Source organism: Egretta garzetta, unplaced genomic scaffold, assembly GCF_000687185.1.
Source record: "Egretta garzetta isolate BGI_Z169 unplaced genomic scaffold, ASM68718v1 scaffold190, whole genome shotgun sequence".
NCBI lineage: Eukaryota > Metazoa > Chordata > Aves > Pelecaniformes > Ardeidae > Egretta > Egretta garzetta.
The window spans coordinates 1,249,745-1,268,730 of NW_009258272.1; the positions used below are offsets into that span (position 1 = coordinate 1,249,745).

Consider the following 18,986-nt stretch of genomic DNA (forward strand, 5'->3'; position numbering starts at 1 on the left):
TTCTTGAAACCATTGCTGAACAGAACTTGACTCTACCATTTGTGTTCACTTACTGCGTTCATCATGTTTATTTACTCTTTGGTCCCAGTGATGTATTTGTTGAGGTTCGTAAATCTAATGGGAAGAGAAACACAGTGTGTTTGAGCTTCATGGTTTTGATTGTGCTTTGCAAAGCACTGGCTTTTGCTTTGTTTGGCAGGTAGTTGGAAAGGTGTGCGAGTTGTTCAATAACTCTAGGTGGTCAATGTGTAAACTCAAATCTCAATACTTTGAAGGATTTTGGTTTTGGTTTTTTTTTTAAGATACGTAGGGTAAAATAAATGCCTGATGAGCTTCCCACTAAAGCTTAGTTAGTTTGGGGATGCAATCCTGAAGTGGAGATCAAAAGATCATTATGATTCCTTATACTTCGGAGTATCCTTTCTTGTCTGTCTGTGACTGAACCTGCAGGTAACTGCTCTGTGAGTAACTGCATAATTGGTCTACCCTGGTAACAGGAAATTATGTTGTCCCTGAGGCTTTAATTTCATAGATTTTATGTTAAGGTAGGACCAAAGCAAGGTTTGCAGTGTTTTCCAGACAGTTTTTGTAAAAGCATACAGATTGAAAACTGCAATTCTGAAATCTACAGTAGCATAAAATTATGAAACTGATAGGTTTTGATACTGCACCTTGTGTGCCACCACAGTAATTATAACCCAGCTCTCAAGTTATTTCTCTCCTTTTCACTTCCGCTTTCCTGTATTCCTCTATCTGTTAGTCATCTGCATGAACGCAGTGGCCCACTTCCGCTTTCCTGTATTCCTCTTTCTATCTGTTAGTCATCTGCATGAACGCAGTGGCTCTCCTGAGTTATAAAACCAGTCCCTTTCAGAGGTACTTGAGTTGCCGGATCTATAGCTTGTGTTGTTTAAAAACAATGCTTAAAGTGTGGAAACAAATTGTCAAGATTGGATCACTAAAGTGAAAGCTGTGTAGTGTATGATGAAGAACATCTTCCCCTTTCTCCCCCCTTTTTTTCCTCCCCACCCTATGTGATCCAGTTTTAGCAGGGTCTTCTATAATTACATGCTGGTAGACCAGTGTAAGTATTCACAGGACCAGAAAAACATAGTGCCAATGGAAGAAGAGAATATTTGACTTCTTGAAGTGAATAAAATATTAATGTGCAATGCTTTAAACTTGTCTGGGAGTAGGATGTCTGGAATTCATATTGTGTTAAAAAGATGCTTTCACCATCTAGGCTACAAAATTCTAAGAATCACAGCTGGCATCTTATGCCAGAAAGTTTTCACATAACCCTTACATCTGTCAGAAAAGTCAAGCATTGTTGTTTTTATCGGTTGAAATACTGGAACTGTCAAGATGTGTGTTGACCAAAGAAGGTAGCACTGACCTAACTTTTTTTTTTTGTTTATGTGAAACGAGAATCAGCTTAGGTATAAATATAAATGAAACTAGGTACCTGAGGGACACTTAGTGATGGCATGTAAGGATATAGCGTTGTATGTGCTAAGAAGTGGAATAAATTGATAAACTTTTTGTGTGTGCTGTAAAGGACAACATAACTAAAATATTGAAGCTTAAGTGTTGATGTTTAAAACAGTACTGGAGGAAAATAAGAATGAGCACTTTGCAGATAGCTGAGCACCGTTTGTTGCTTGCTTTAAAGTTACGGCACCTTTTCTGGTTTCTCTGGAGGGAGAAGGGGTAGTGAAAGTAACCCCCTGAGTTTTACAAGTATTGTCTGGAGTCTTCACCTCTGAAAGTTGTCTGCAAGATTTACTGCAATGACTGGAGAACTGGTAGTAGATGATGCAAGATTAATATTAAAAATCTTGTAATTTTAGACTTATAGAGCAACTGAATCTGTCATTGAAAAGTAAAGAAGCTATAATTCAACACCTTGAAGAGGAAAAGTCTCAGAGTGGATCTTATGATGGGAACTTATCAGCAGAAAAAATCAGAGAACTTACCATTGCTTTGAGGCATGAAAAAGATAGTGAGATAGAGGTGAGGAAACTGACTGACCAGTCATGTGTTATAAACCCCATGTGGTGTAGGATTTTAAAGGTTTTGTGCATGACAGTATGTGAATGACTTAAGACAATTTTTTAAAATGTTCTTCTCCACAATTCTTCCCTCCTTCCCTTCTCCATTTCCTTAACATTCATTGGTTGTATTGTGGTTTGGGGGTCAACAGACATCCTTACTATCCACGCTTACTGTTCATTCAATGAGAGGTCATGTTTCCCATTGACTTTTTTCCTGTATTATAGATACTGTGCAATTGCTTTACAGAAGTAGATACATAAAAAAATGGTAGACTTTAATAGATCCCTGAATAGATGACATAACTACTATATAAGTTAAGAATGTGACCTAAGAGATTATTTTTGGGAAGTATCTCTATGTATCTACAGTATCTCTATGGTCTGGAGAAAAAGCTGTGGTAAGGGAGCTAGGCATAAAAAAAAATCTCATAAAATAAGGTGAAAGTCTAGACTTTATCTTACAAAAGGTGCTAAGAGTCAGTCTTTTATTTCACTTGGCTTTTAAACAGGAAGACAGATATCCTGAAATCTGAAATGTAGAAACAGGTCTTAAGGCTTGTTGTCTCTTTATTCTCCATTGGTTATTCAAATGATAAATTAAAGCTGGCAGAATTAAGAAAGTAATCATGGAGGCTGTCGTGCTTCTGAGAAATTTTCTTCGCTTTTGTTTTGGAACTTAATATTGATCAGTACCTACACACTTGTTTTTGTCAAGAATAGACAAGAGAACTTCCTATGATTGTACTGATTAGTTCAGTTCTGGGTTGTCTTGCAATGAAATCAATATGCGTCAGGAAAAACACCCTGGTTTCACAGGAGTATTTGCATGTCAACATGAAAACAGGGTCATCTTTAGTCATTTCATAGGAGAGGGACAGACTGATTATTTTGCGATACAGTACTGGAGAAAAAAAATCTGATTAATACCTTTGCACAACTCTGTTTTTATATATGATTACTTCTTTAAAAAAAAATCCTGTAACCTCCCCAAGGAAAAGTGCTAATTAAAATCTCCCATGATAAAAGCATCTTGCCGACATAGATAACTGTCACACAGAAATGCATTTTTATTAACTCAGCAAGTACAGTTGTCCTGTCTCATGGAAGAACATGTTGTGTGGTGGTTTGGGGTTTTTTCTTCTTAATTTGGACAGGCTCACACTGTGCCCAGGTAGATTTGTAGACTTCCAGGAAGCAATGATTCAAGTTTTGTGGTGTGTTTGTCCCCCGCCCCCTCAAAGGTTTTTAAGCTCATTTTGCTTAATTTTAATCCTTAATGAGTTACATTTGTGTTCAGAATTAACTTACTTGACCGTAACAACTGCTTTGTTCTTATAGGCTATTAGAATGGAGCTTAAAACCGAGAGAAATTCCTTTGAAAAAACAATTCAGGTAAGTTCTAGTTTTGTTTCTGTTTTCTTGACCACTTACAGGACATGTTGGGATCTCTTCTGTTATGCATTTGTAGATACAGAGAGGCCTTGACTCAAAAGGAAGCAAAGCAAGTTCTCTGATAAATTCTCTTTTATGTTAGATGACAGGAAGGCTCACCTTGTTTTTGAAGCAGTTTTCAGTAAAACCAATAGGCACACTCGTCAAATATTGAAGCTGATTGAAGCCCACGAGATTAGGCTGCTTATGCTATATTCCAGGCACATCTTTAAGATGATGACTCACATTTTGGGACTATATTTTATGTTAGTAATCTGAGTAATAAGGTATAAGAACTCTGAGAGAATGTACTTATTAATGTGCAGTTACAGTATCTCTTAGCGGGAAGTTAATGCAACTTTCACATAATCTAATTTAGTCACTTCAAGAAGAGCTACAAGAGAGAGAAAATGAGCTTGCTGTTGAAAAGAAGAATGGTTTGAAAAGGGATAAAACCATTCAAGGGCTAACTGTTGCATTAAAAGCAAAGGAAAAAGAGGTATGGTGATTATCATCTTGCTGGTTTGTAGAACTGTCACTGGGAGAGGACTGTGTGCGTTGTGTATGTGGCAGTGGGTGACTGTCTCACTGTAATCATTAGGAGACTTCTAGTGGGTCCTTAATTGCTGCTGTCATATCTGTAAGCAGTTCTGTTTATCTAGAGTTTTGGGTTTTAGACTGGATGAGCAAGGAAAAAGACACTTAACTGATACTTTTTCCCTTAAGAACTTTGAGGAAAAATGTTTTCAGTAGCACACTGATTTTTATCAGCTCTGAGCACCACTTAAAAGGTGTGGGAAGTATGTTATGTTGTTGAGTAAGTGGATCTGTCATAGGAGAGGTCAGCGTCAACCGAAATTCAGATTTTGTGGAAGAATAGGAAATATTTACCTTGAGTGATAGGCAGTCTAGTGAGTGTTGTGTAAGAATAAGAATTTCTTTATACAAGACTTATGATGTATTTGGTGGTTTTGTTCTTTAAAGTATTTGTCTCGTGTAGTTGGATGAATGGATAATGGGATGGTATAGCTATTGCTGAATCACTGTCCCTTGGAAATAACTCTTTCACACAGTATTCATTTTCCTTTACTTAAAGAATGAGGAGCTTGGTTCTGAAATTGAAGATCTAAATGCTTCATTGGCTAAGGCAAGAGAGGCAACTCACAAAGCACACATCCAGAAATTCAAGGTAAGAAGCAAGAAATTGATGTGGTTTCCCCCATCCCTGCTCCTCCTTTCTCAACAATTCCACACAGCAGGTAGTGCTTTGTATCTTTGAAAGTAGAGGAATTGGAATTAGTTAAAAATGCTGCTTAAAAGGTTTAATTTTTCTTACTTTGAAAAAAAAAATCCCAAATAAAATTATTTAAATGATAGAGCATTAAAATGTCAGGTTACTTATCTTGTTTCTTGAGTGTTTTCTTCTATAGCAACTGAGAATTATTAAGGGAGAAATGTGTAAAAACAAAATGAGTTAAAGACACAAATAGTTGTGGAGTTGAGATGCTATTGAGCTTTCTTTGACCTAAAGATGTTTTGGTTGTTCTTCCAAAAGTATGATAACAGCACACTCTTCATGTTAGCAGAGTTGAGCTAGATATGAGACACTTGTCTGTATTTATTTAGATAACAAATGTGAAACCACTGTTTACAAAATCGTGGAGTATTGTTTGTGAAATGTGATTTAGTAATGCTTTCATGTGTGTGGAGGAGAGAGGACTTTATGATGATAATCAATGCATTATAAAGGTCTTAAAATATAAAATGGGAGAAAGTAAGAATTTGATATTAAAATAGGCAACATAATGTCTCTTGTAATGTTTTCCAACTCATCTAAAACAGAGTCTGATAAAACTAATACTGATTAGAGACAGTGATGAATCTTCCATTATGATGTTTGTTCATCCACTTGGTCTCTTAGCTTGGCAGGAATGGAAGAGGTTGATACGCCTGCCTCCAAAGTACACACCCCCAAAGCTTTTGTGACTGACTGGACTGTTTTTTGATTTCAGAGTCTAATGGAGTAGTAATGTTCAGTTCTCATAGAACACCTCAATCTTTTCAAAAGCTGTTTATTTCCCTGAAGCCCAAATTTTATGTGTACTCTATTGAGAAAAGCATATCCTATTTCTTCTTCAGGTCATTTTGGTCTGAGTGAATCTATAGCTTATGTTTTGCTTTTTCATACTATGGAAGTCCCGTCTTGAAATATTACTCTAATTTTAATGCTTTCATTTTTGAGAGCTTGATTATTTTTGAAAAGTTCTGAATTTAAAAAGTGTACAACTAATCCCTCCTGTCCACAGAATCCATATTGCATGGTGGGTGACAGAGCAAGCCTTTCTCCTCATTGCTCTGCTACTTAGCTACAAACTTGAGTTGAAGGCAGTTCTCTGTGAGTAGATCATGCTGCACAGTGCACTACTCCTGTCATCTGTGTTGTGAACTTCAAGGAGGCCAGTTGTAACAGTATGTGATGGGGAAGAACACAAATCAGACTTGTTATCTCATATAAAAAATATGCTTATGACTTGGTAACTATGTGACCTAGTCTGGATTCAAACTGACCCAAAAGCAGAAAGCTTTATGTAATAAGAGCTTTGGAAACCGGTAGTAACAATATGGTCTCATTTGCACTATGGACTCCTTTGCAGTCAACCTTTATCTAATTTTTATCTAAGACTTTCTTATCCTGCGCTGGATGTCACTGAAAGCTGTGTTACATTAGTTGAGAAAACTTTTAGTGTAGCGTTTTCCTTGTCTGAGTAACTGTCACTTCACTGTATTTTTGCACCATAATTTTTAAGTACTGGAAAGAGGTGTGGGGGAGTGGGTTTGGACGCAACAGGAGTAAAGGCTTCCAGTTTCTACAAAATACCCTTACAGAACTTGAATGCTGCATTATGTTTCAGGGTGCTGAGGATTATCAAGCTCTCTTGATGGAAAAAGAAACCCTCTTAGCAGAGCTGCGTTCAGAAAACCTTACAAAGGATGCTGAGAATCGTAAACTACAAAGGAGGATTAAAAGGACCGATCAAGAGCTAAATGATTTGAATTTAGAAAGAGAGAAAATGGAGAAGGAGCTGGATGAAGCACAACTACAGAAGAGCAGAAGTGACAAAACCATTAATGTTATTATCACTTTTTTATTTTATAATGTTTAAAAATAATTTAGCATTTCTGGCATATCCTTTTCTAAGATTTAGGTTTGTAATTTGAATACTTCTTGGAAAGGTAAATGCATTTGCCTAAAGCTAGTGTTCAAAAGAATGTGGCCAAGAAGACTGAGGAAAATATAGGCACATAGTCTGCACAGAAAAATATTTTAAAATAAGTATCACCTTGACAGTCTTAGGTCCTAGAAAAAAAATCATTAGCCTTTGTATGTGGTAGGTAAGTGGTTATTATTGGCTTCAGGTTTTCTGATGGGAGAGTCTGAATGGGTACGACATTGTATGTTTTACATTGCTGCTGTATTTGTCTTGCTACATGTATATATATTATCTTAAATTACACAAATTAAACTTTCTTCTAAGTTCTAATGCAGAACAGGAGTAAGTAGCCAGTTGTTGCAACCGTAAGCCAAAACTCAGCTTGCTTTTTGCTGTCATAGTGGCGTCACTGTAAAAACTGTATATTTAATAACTTTTACTTGCAAAATTCCCAAAGCACAGGATTAGTTGATCCCAATTTAACATAAAAATGATGTGCTGTATCTGTTTATTAATTTTACTTGCTTCGTATTCTGTTTTGGGTTTTTTACCTTGCTGTAGGCGTTTGGATAAGCACTTCTGCTTCCAACACGCACAGCTCATGCAACAAAGTGAACGATCAGGTTTGTTCTTTTCTTCCTTTGAAAAAAGGATGCACCTTCTGCTGAGCATTTGGCATAAAACATACGTTTCACCTGTATGCCTTGTCATGTGGATTTTTCTAAAGTCATCTCAACTAGAGTCCTGCCTGCGTACAAAGGCTAGTCCTCTTCAGTTAGGGATTAGTCTCCTGCTATATTAAATTATGTAAAAGATTAAATGAGCGTGATTTATTCAGTGGATGTTTTGGTTCAGTTATTAAATAAGGACCTAAAGCAGGTGTACGTGGACATTGCTGTCCCTGCAATATCACGTAAAACCAGTAGAGGGATCTCTTTACCTACAAACAAACAAGTTGTTCTCTCCCTCTCCTGCCCCCAACTTCACTTGCATTTTTGGTTGATTGTCAACTGTGGTTAGGCTGCCGTCACAAAGTCTCTATCTTTGGTGTGCTTTGAAATTTCTTCAGGGTGTTGAGGTTAAGGAGAGAAAGAACAGATCGCTCCTGTCAGTAAAACAGCCACAGAGAACATATTTTATTGATTTAAAGTATTTTATATTTAACTGTCTTCTCTATTCAGAGCTGTTTTCATCTTTCAGGGGAGCTAGAATATAACTCTGTATAGAAAAGACAGAAAAATAGGACTGAGTAAGGAGTTGCCAGGGGATTCAAAGTTACTTGTATTACAGAAGCCTGCTTGACTCCATTATGTCCAAGTTTTTCATGTAAATGACTAGCTCCTTGGGAAAAACCTTCCCTGCCAAAAGATGAGCAGTCTTATAAAAATTATATCCCTAACCTATTTCCTACTCCTTGCAGAACAGCTGCTTCAATTTCAGAGTTGCTAGTACATTTGGATATAGCAACACTGCCTGTGAAATGTTGCCCATTAAGTAGTAGATACGTGGGAGTAAAAAAACATGCTGTGATATTTTGCTCTTTGACAAATAGAAAACCACTTCAGTGATCTGATGCAAACTCTTTATGAGACAGCCTTAGAAATTCTCTTCTATTTATGCTCAGAGATACCTATTTATCAGTGTTACTATTTTCTTAGAATAAAATCAGTAAGAATGTGCCTGAACTGTAGAAAATGCCCTCAACATCTGTAATGAGCTGCTACCTTAGCTCTTCACTCACTCACAGGGAAATTTTCAATGACTTTTCATATACTGTAATTGGGATAATCCCAATTTTTGCATATATCTATTTAAAAAAACCCAAAAACCTTAGAGATCCAGGAAAAGTACTTCTGCCCTGTTGTAAACCCAGTTTGTCTGGAGAGGATTTGTCCTGGAATGGAAGAAGGCTAAAACAAATTAATTAAGACTGCTATGTATGAGATGTTCATTCAGGTTGCAGACTGTGCCCAGTACTGGGAGTCTTCTGGCATAGATGTTCTTGAACCATGTCCATGCTTCGGAGTGGGCAAGTGCCCTGGCTTTTTGCTAGGTCAACTTTAAAAGCCAAAACCCTTTCAGTTCTGTATTTTACAGAAGCTGCTGTTAAGCAGTAGTTCAGCATCACTTTAAGCTCTTTGAAACAATAAACTTTGGGCATACATTCCTATATACAATTGGTGAGGAATAAGCATCAACTCATCCTTAATGTTGCTAGTGTCCACTATGGTGCTGTGTCTATAACAGAGATTCAGTGCTTCTTGATGGAAGAGTTTGTTCAAATTTACATGATTAAACACTTCAAGTATCCATTCTCTCTCTGGGCCTAAATGTAGACAATTAGAGTGCATTTACTAGGTATTCATATTTGATCAGTTGGTTGGGGAAATGCAGAATAACTCATTAGGCAGAATTTATTATTTAGTCTTCCTACCTGTAGTTTAGCCTGAGAGGGAGGTTGTGGAATTTCACAACTTAATTATTCACCAACCTGTTTTCCATCTGACAAGGAGGGGGAGGCATCTGCTCTGGTCTTCTATATTATAGTCTTTCACATTCATTTTTCTTAGTTCAACTATCATTAATCATAGGAAAGTCTCTTGGGGAAAAGGTTGGCAGGGGGAATTGCAGAGTTTATGCTCGGAGAGCTGTAGGTACTATATTATCCTTGCAACTCAATGTATAGAAACCAATAGATTTTTCTTCCAGACAATTTGAGTGGTCAATGAGTTCAAGCAACCTGCTATAGTGATGGATAGTTTTGTGCGTTACAGAATTCTAGCTCACGCAAAGAAGATAATTTTCAGTCTCAACTCTAGCTTGTTTTGGGAAGGATTTAGGGAACTCTGGGGGCAGAAATAGCAGAGGCAAAGTATCTGCAAATTGCAAGTCTCTCATAGGCTTTTTTACTTTTTCCACAATTGCGTGCTTGTCAGTCCACCTCAGCCATAATATTTTTGCTGCTTTAAAGGCAGAAGCATGGTTTCTGTACCTGACAAGTGCTGTACACCAAGACAACCGAGATTAGATAACAGGGGGTGTAGTACTGTTATTGCAGCAGCATCTTTTCTACCTATGCATGTCTGTCACCTTTTCTTCTTAAAGCTGTTCATGGTTTTCATAATGAGAAGTCACAGAGTATCGGTCACTTGGAGTTACAGGACAGGCCAAAAGTGTTCCTTAGAAGTTTAGTTACCTAATAAGCCATGTATTCACTTAAAGCCTCTCGGTGGTGTAATAGTACAAAACCAAGTTGAAAATAGAAAGCCAAGGAGTGAACTTTGCAATGCAGTGAAAATCACAACGCGGCAGCTGATCCTTTGCTTCCCATTCACGTGTTGTCTATGAATAGGCTTAATGTGACCCACTTGAAGCCAAAAGACTTTGCAGTTATCAGACCTTACGCTATGCCCAAAAGAGCTGTGCTACGCCGCAATTTATAGTTAGTAGTTAGGAAGAAACAGCAACGGTTTGTGCGTATAGACAAAACTTGGACCTGATTCTGTAATTCTTCGGTTTTCTTAGTCAAGCAATTAGTTCTTTTGGTCCTGAAAAAACTAACTGTATTAGTTTGCAGAACTAAAGGTCTAAGCTTAATCATTCTTTGAAACTGAATAACATTTGAGGCTTTTTGGGGAGCTGTTAGGGATTTCTTAGCCAAATCCTGGTAATGAAGCTAAAATTAAGGAAGTAAACCAAAAGGCATTGTAAATGACAATTTGTATTTAATGTGCAAAATAAACAGAAGTAAAACGCTGAAGTAGTAAAATGATCTTAAGGATTTGATGTGAACCTGCATGAAGCAAGGTAATTAAGTCAAGAAAAGGACATAAAACAGTTTGTAAAGAGATTGCAATTAAAGTGTCACTAGTACTATTTCTTTGTACTTAGAATAAGAAACAACTATTGAATTTTAAATCCCAGTGGAGGTAAATGTAAAGTTTATAGGTGACTACCATATGTGCAAACTATTTAAAGGGCTTATGATACTAAACAAATGGGCCCTTTTGGGGAATAAATGGAAAACTTTTGTTTTAAGATGTAGGCTGTGTTATCTGGTTCTTGGGATCTGAAGAGAAGTTTAGATAGTATAAAGTCTTCTGTAAGTTTTAATTGTTTAATTTTAGACAACAGGTCCTTTGTTACAAGATTCTACTTCTGTTTTCCACACAATCCATGCAGTAAATGCTCTAGATCTTCTTGCAGAGTAAAAGCTTGTAAAATTAGGCTAGTGTGTGTGCAAGCTATGCCTCCTTCAGCTGACAGTGTTGAAACTTCCAACACATCAGCAAAAAAGTTTGAAGTGACACAAACAGTGGTGGTGGGAGCGAGGGTGGAAGGACAAAGAAGCCACGTTGCAGATTTTTCTACTGCCCTGTGCTCTTGCATATTTTCCACTCTGTAACTGGGAACTGGCTGTTAATTACATGCTAATAATTTCGTATATATTTCCATCAATTTAGCGATTGTTGCAGTTCATAGCAAAATGTAAGGAACAGGAATTGTTTGATGTGATTGTTTGGAACTCAAGGCTTTATCAGGTGGTCAGGCTTTGAAACCCCATAGATAGCTACGTTTTCAGATGGTGGATTTCCAAATGAAGTGGAACAGGATCTGTAGAAATGCAGAGGAGGAAGCTATAATTACGGTGTGCATCAAGTGTGTGACCTGCAAACTAGGAAATGCTGCTTTTTACATTTCCAGTAGTCCATGGTGATCCGAACAGATCTGAGAGGCCTTTGGACTTACTACTGCGTAAGGCTATCGAAAGAGATTGTTTCTGTGTTGTAGAGGCAAAATGGACAAGAAGTAAATGTTTCTCTGATGGGCAACTAAGACGTGGAGATGATGCAGCTAATCTTAGAGCTGCAGGAAGTAATTAACACAGCCAGAATTAAGATCAAGTTCTGTTCACAACTTCTAATCACAAGACTGACCTGATTGGTCGTTTGAAGTTTGTGCTCTTGTCAAAAGAAAATGTTTTAACATTTCTGACCTTTGGTTTGATGCAAAAGTAACTAGCAATACAATGTTAGTGCAAGAATTTTCACGGTGTGATGAGAAAAAGAGCAAATGACAAACTGAATCACCCGTAACCAATTTTCTCCTATTTCTAGCAAGGGAGTAAATTGACTCAGAAGTGAGTGTTCATTCTGACAGCGACAACATCTACGTGCCTGATATTCCCAACAGCCTTGAAGTCCAGTCATTCTGCATGAAAAGCATTTAAACAATAACAACCTAGACTTCTAAAAGACAATCCTGACACCTTGACTAAAAATTTTCTTTCTTTAATAGTGCTTATTGGTGCCAAGAGAAGGATAGTGGCTTAAATACATTCTTGAGACTATTCAGTGATAGGAGTAATTTAAAGCAATGGGAAGTTAAGCTAGTAATGTGGGTTGTTAAACTTTTTTTAAAGTTTATTTGCTAAATACTCAGTTTCATTTTTTTTCTTGTAGGACCTTAGAAATCAACTAGAGAAATTACATGGTGAAATGACTGAGAAAGAAAAAGCAGCTGAACATCTTTACAATATTCTTTTGAGTGAAAGCAATCAGAAGTTGCAGAGCCAAGAACTAGTTATCAAGCAGCTAACAGACAACGTCAATCAAAAGGATCTGCTGCTTCAGGTAGGTAGACTTAAGTTGAAATGAAAAATGGAAAGTTATCATTTGATTTTGTATGACGACTTATTACAAAATCACATTTGTATTTGGAATTACTGTTGACTTTGATAATCCTTCACTTTTTATAATACTGTATTTGCAGAGCAGACATATAATTACAGAGCGCGTGGCATTCATGAGATTTCTTGTTAGGGTTTTATGAAGCGTGTGGATAGAGGAGGAAGAAAGCTTTACTAATACGTAGAATTTTCACTGTTGTGGTAACATAATTTAAAATCTCTGAAGTGCCTGTGATTTTCGGTTTCTTGTGCAGAAACAAGAAGTTGAGAAATAGGTAGAGATACTGAAATATTTTGTGGTTCTTTTTGAAGCCCTTTCAAAATGACGTATGTGAGAAGGGAGCTGCTGGATTGTTAACAGACCCCTGCTAATTTTTTTTTATAACTGAGGGTATAACCCTGCAAAGTACTGACGGTATTCAACCAGCGACACAAAGAGGAATAGCTGAAGTTGCTCGATACCTGGAGACAAGGTGCATGCCTTGGCTTATTTTTTAATACTTAAAAGATTATATATCCAGGGAAAGCTTCTGTTCGATCTTTCTGTGCTTCTATTATGTTAAATTGAGCTCTTCTTTTGCGAGGTATGTAAAGCACACGCACCGGATCATCCCTGGATATTCTCCTGAATTTTGTTTGTCTATTTTGCAATATAAAACTGGAGTAAATTTTGTAAAACTGTCTCATTGTTTTCTTTTGTTAGAAACTTGATGGAACAGTTAAAGAAAAGGATGCAGAATTGCAGGAGCTCCTAAATAAGTACAAGAACCTTCTAAGAACCAATGAAGAACTTGAACTGAAAAATGAGGGCTTAGTAAAGGAAAAATGTGCTGCACAGTCTCAACAGTCAATCATCAAGATAGTCAGAGAGTTAGAGGTGAGTTTTTCATAACTCTGGTCATTTGCAGATAAATACCTTGACTTCAAATTGAAGAGAATTTCGACTTTGGCTTCAAAGGTGTGGACTCATATTCGCCCATGTAGCAAGGGGCTGTTTTCCTTCATATCAGTACCATATCAAAGTGTTCTGTGTTATTAAAAGGATAACAATGGCTTTATTAATAATTGTGTCATATGATTTGTATGACTGTGGTGGCATTGTAAGAGTGCATAGTATTGTACTCTGATGAGTTTATGTAGCTTCACTAAATGCTTTACTCTCAGAAAGTGGGTAAAATATTGTGCCTGCCGTAAAGAGGTAGAGTTTTGTGGTCATTAGGGTAGACGTATTTCCCTGAGTGGGAGGGTATCTGCGTTTCTGAAGAGAGGTGCCGAGGAGAGTTTGTGTACTTCTGATAGATAAGGGGAAAGATTGCACAGAGCTAGTGACCACAGGAGATAAATGGAGGGTGAGGATAAAAAATATAGGTAGGAATGAAGACATGTCTAGGGCAAGAAGAAAATTACTTTGAAGCAAAGAAGAAAGGAAATAGTACAGAGATATATATATAAAATATATATATATAAAAATATAAAAGGTGGACAATATATGCCCGTTATTTTATATAATGCCATAAATTGAAAAGACTTGTTAGTACCCAAAATCAGAGGTCAAAATTCAAAGTCTTAAAATGTAGTTAGTTCTTTCCCCCTTCACCTTTCCCACTTCTGTACTAGCAAGAAAAAAATCAAGTACTGTTAAGAAGTTTTTGAATCTGACTCCAGTGCATTTTTATTATTGTGTACAGATTATTGAACAAGTAAGCTGCTTTTGAAGGTACGTTTCTTTTTTGAGTTGTTTGCAGCCTTCTTATTAAGGTCTCCAAAAGCATCAGGCAGAGTAAAAAGAATTAGACTGGCATGTACTAATGATGGAGAAAGCTATTTTGTTTCTTTAATAATATATCAGTCACTAATGAGATTTTCTCAAGGAAGTTTAAAATAAAGTGAACCAGTGACAAAGGAAACACGAGTGCTATGTCGTGTCACATTCTGAACACACTGGCGATGAGATGCTTAATATGTTATGGGCACTATTATTAAACAAGGTAGATGCAAGCACACGTTGAGTCATGGGCTATATGACAAGCTCAAAGTAAAGGAGCTGAATCACTGTTTGCCAGGGTACCAGTGCAGAATATATCAAAGTATATATGAATATACATGCAGAGAACATAAAGTCTGTGAAAGGTTGAGTAGAAATTCTACCTCTGTAAAACAAACTGCAGTGCATGCACGTACCTTCTGTCACAAAGGGACCTAAGAGTGATGGAAAATCATACAGAATTAATGAAAATCAAACACTAACTTTCCTCTGTACACCCCACTTCCAATACAGGTGTATAACCAGGAGAGAGAACAGTGGCAAGCGAAGCCATGCATGGTAATGACCCAGTACCCACCTTCTAATCACAACCTATTCTCTATTGCTGGTGCACTTAGTGATTGTGAACAATACCTAATCACAACCCATTGTCCTCTCAGCTCAACCTCTGTGTAAGATATCTCCTCTAAGAACCCACTTTGGCATATTAATCATAAGTTTTTGGACACAGATTATCCAGAGCTCTGCTCTCATTGGCTGCCTTGGACTCTTTGATGACTTTACAGTGCTGCACCAACTCTCAACAAATGCACAGCTGGATCCTCCCCACCAGAGAGAACAGAAACCAAGCTCTTCTAGCCTCACTGATCTTTAAAGTTGAAGAAACTGAATTGAGAGATGCAGAACTTTCTCTCTTTCATCATACCTTTTTACTTTATTTTAATGTGACGATAAATTTTAAAGCAACCAACATCCAAAGCTCTGCTGGGTGCCTTGGCGAGGCCAGGGAAGATAAATGACAGTTTCTAATTAGACTTTGGATTCTTGAGCCACTGTCACGGGCTAGAGAGAGTGTGTGAGGGCACTGATAATTAGGTTAGTCATGCAACTGCTGACTCTGGTATCTGTGAAGTCTGGGAATGAAATATATTTTACAGCCAAGGAAATTAGAAGTGTGATGGACTCCATATAATTTTGGAAACTTTAGTTGATTTTGTGCTTAAAGCTCTTCTCTTGCAACCAGTACTCCTATACTTATAAAGCTCTTTTTGTTGGAGCATTTGTTAGGTAAATATATTTTTAATACAGGTTTTTAGATCTTTGTGGTTCATATTATTACTGAGAAAAGCAGCAAAATTGAGAAAAGTGGCTCTTGTCAGTCCTTGAGCTACGCTTCTGGGTTCTGTTGTAATCTTGCACACAGCATATACTGCAGTAAGGGGCCACAGTGATAGGAGTTCAAATTCTAAATTGATTTCTTTAAGTGTAAAAAAAAATCTTGGATTTGCTGTACTGTAGCCTTTCTGTGATGTCTGGTTTTGGGAGGGGTAGCTTATGTGCCACTTGAGGGTGGAGTAGAAAATGTAGTGAACTGGTACATGGCAAGGGAAATCTGATGTTTCTGCAGACACAAGGCACTTTCTAATTCCTATATGATCAGCACATTATTTGACTTTGATTATAGTTACTCCTGTATTTAGGGAGTTAAGACTGTGGAGTCAGGGAACTGAAGGATACTGCGTGCATACAGTTGTGCTGTCCAATTTGCTGCAGCTGGAGAAATTGTACTCAACACATGGAAGTTATTGATGTAGGGAGAGCATTGCAGTTGATGGGCATCATGAGAACTGGATTTGGCACAACCCTGTTGCAGTACTGCAGACATGTCTTGGCTGTTCAACGTGATGCAGCGTGCGCATTGCTGCTGAGTTGTCGCGGTTGTGGAAAGTGATGTAGTTGACTTTTTTTTTTTTTAATACAAGTGTCCTGTCTATTAAATAGTGATCAGTGCATTGTAGCTGTTGCATTCAGTCTCTTGAAATTGATGTTGTGAACACATAAACAAGGTGGTAGTTCAATTTCTGATTTGATGAGGTTAGCTTATAGCTGCAAACAGCAATGTTTTTTGTCAGTATCCGTGTCTTCACACACTTGGAACATGATGCTTTTTACCTGTGACACTGAGCACGGCCTGGTGATGGGAATGGATGTGGTTGGTGTATCTCACCATTTCCATATTAGCAGAAATTTCATCTTAAAGGAGTTAGCCTGATGAAGTGATATTTGGAGTATATAGTCCAGTAGTCTTGCCTCGCATATCACCAAGAAGGGCCATAAGTTCCTCAGAGCCATCAGCTTCGTGACATTTTCTGTGGTTGAGGTGACATCTTCTAAAAGTCACCAACAAAGTCTTTTGCTATAGTAATTTTCATCTTCAGAGATCTGACTCAGTGGCCTGTAACAATTTTAATCTTATTAGTGAGTGCTTCATTTATGGTAGACCGTACATAAAGTTTACTGCAATGTTAGAAGAAATTACCAAGTTCTGGTACTGATGGATGGATAAATCAGTGATGAGGTGTAGGTTATGGCCTTCTCTCAATCACTCATCCTCTAACCTTCAGAGTTTTTGAAATGATCCCGATGGTGGTTGTAAGCAAGAGAGGGTTCAGTGAGGCGACTGGGTTTTCTTGCGACTTTGCCAATAAGTTATTTATTGTGGAGTTATAAACCTTTTACTTTCATTGCTTACAATTTGAGAAACCTTTAATGAAAATAAGTTATGTTTTCCACCACTGCTGCTTAGCAATAGTATTTCAGACTTAAATATAGACTTTAATGTATTAGATTGCCTCCTTTCATGGGAATATAAATCTTTCACTGCAATATGGTCCTGGATGTCTTGCAGCTATCTCCTCTAACACATTTTCCCTCACACCATGTGTCAAGAGGTTTAATGTTTCATTAACTCCCACAGCATTATGGTCTATTTAAGTTACAGAGCTGCCTTATGTTTTGTGTACCATTGGGGAGTTGATTGGAATAATTCACTCCTACGCTTTATTTAGAAATGACAGTAATAATGTACGAAAAAAAGAGAGATTAATGCTGTATCTTCTCATCCTTATTATTCATAAAAGATTCTGAAAAATCAAGAACACTTTTTCATGATTTTGCTAACCTCTACCTAGCTAGTTGAATTTAGAGTTCATGATAATTTGTGTATGGTCTGTGACATTTGGAATTAAGAAACAGCTCATGCCTTCCCGTGCAAGAAAAAAATAAAAAAAAAGAGTTGGGAGGATTTCATGAGCTTACTGAGATTTTGGTGCAAATGTAGAACTAAAATAATACGTGAATTCTAAAAGAAACATAGGAAACCAGAGCATGGTTCTGCGTGTAATGCTGCTTTGTTAATACAGCAGCGATAGAGCCTGAACAATTGGTGACAACCGTTATCTAATTTCTGTACTGTAAACTCTTCAGAGTGACATTACTTTGCCAATGCTTCAGAAAGAGCGTTTAATTAGGATATAGTTCTGTAGTGTCTTCAGTAATAATTGCAAGGCTTGTATCAGACATATGGAAGAGTTCACTAGAACTTCTAACAGACTGCTAACCGACTAAATTAATTCAAAAGATTTTTTTTTCTTCCTGTTGCTTTCTCTGTCATTGATCAGTGTCGTTGCGATGAAACTTTTCCCAAGTTAAATTGCAATCTGTGTATTTTATGTTTAGTGACTGTTCTTGAAAGGCTGAGGTTCCAACACATTGATAAGACCCCTTAATTCAGGCTGTAAGATGTACTTTTTTACGTGGGTTTTTTTGTGATTTTTTATTTATTAATGGACTCTGGATCACCCATATCCATCGGTTTACCTTTGTGTTTCTCAGTACTCGGTCAGCAGAAGCTATTGCTCTGTGCTCCTCCTCTGCTCATCTGGATAAATAAACTTGATATGAAACTTAGTATTTTGCACTTCATACACAGAATAGTATTTAATGCATAAATTACACTAGGACCTGGAAACATTTGTTAGAATACAGCTACCATTATGAATGATGGTAGATGAACGTGATGCCCGTGTACAAAGGCAAGGTCACTGGTTCAAAGAATCTGCAGCGCTAGCTGGTAGAAACTACTCTTTCTGCAGTAAGATCTGACATGCAGATTACCTTAACGGGAGTAATTTGATCAGAACTTGATTACACTTGCAAAATATTATTTAACATATTTGCTAGCATACTGTGAAGTATGAGTGTAAATAATTAAAAGTAAACACCAGTTGTCCTTGCTTTTGTACTGTTTACTTTGCAGAATACTGAATTTTTCAAATTAACAGAGTCTTTGCATCGTTAGTGTGAATTAACAAGATTCTACTGTAGCTGAATTTTTTGTTACAATGCCTTCTTTAGGAGCTGCAATTGGAGTAGTAACAGCTGCTTAAAACTCCTGGGTGTAGATTTCTTCCTTGTTAATGATCTGTTCACTAATGATTTAGTATCTCTTGAGAGTTTAGTTTCCAATCTTGAGGTTGTAATATGGAGAAAATAGAATTACCTTTCATTCTTGCTCTCCAGAGTTATCTTGGCATGCCAGAGCCGTAAACATTCCCCCTTAGCTGTGGCACTTTTTTTGTTCTTCCTTTCAGTTTTCACTTGAAAAAGAAAACTGCGAGAAGCAACAAGGCCTACAGTTCTTCTCAAACAGAGGCAGAATATATGTGTCTGACATTAATACATCTAAATTTGCTATAGCTATCCCAGTTAATTTCTCTTCTGAGATGGCTGTTACCTTATTTTTATGTTGTAAGTGCAAGCAAATACTCCTTGAA

At 37.2% G+C, this 18,986-nt stretch overlaps 1 protein-coding gene across 10 annotated transcripts in view; it reads left to right on the forward strand.

Annotated features, from left to right (window-relative positions):
- CDK5RAP2 (CDK5 regulatory subunit associated protein 2) overlaps window positions 1-18,986 on the forward strand; it is an 82,943-nt gene that overhangs the window by 12,127 nt on the left and 51,830 nt on the right. For 7 of the 10 annotated variants that reach the window (XM_035890029.1, XM_035890033.1, XM_035890079.1 and 4 more), the window contains 7 exons: window positions 1,851-2,013; window positions 3,393-3,446; window positions 3,865-3,984; window positions 4,582-4,674; window positions 6,398-6,616; window positions 12,160-12,330; window positions 13,090-13,263. In XM_035890029.1, coding sequence (XP_035745922.1) covers window positions 1,851-2,013; window positions 3,393-3,446; window positions 3,865-3,984; window positions 4,582-4,674; window positions 6,398-6,616; window positions 12,160-12,330; window positions 13,090-13,263 — 994 coding nt within the window. Of the gene's footprint in view, window positions 1-1,850; window positions 2,014-3,392; window positions 3,447-3,864; window positions 3,985-4,581; window positions 4,675-5,798; window positions 5,881-6,397; window positions 6,617-12,159; window positions 12,331-13,089; window positions 13,264-18,986 lie in introns of those variants that run through there. The other 3 variants (XM_035890050.1, XM_035890060.1, XM_035890071.1) reach the window with 3 other exon arrangements.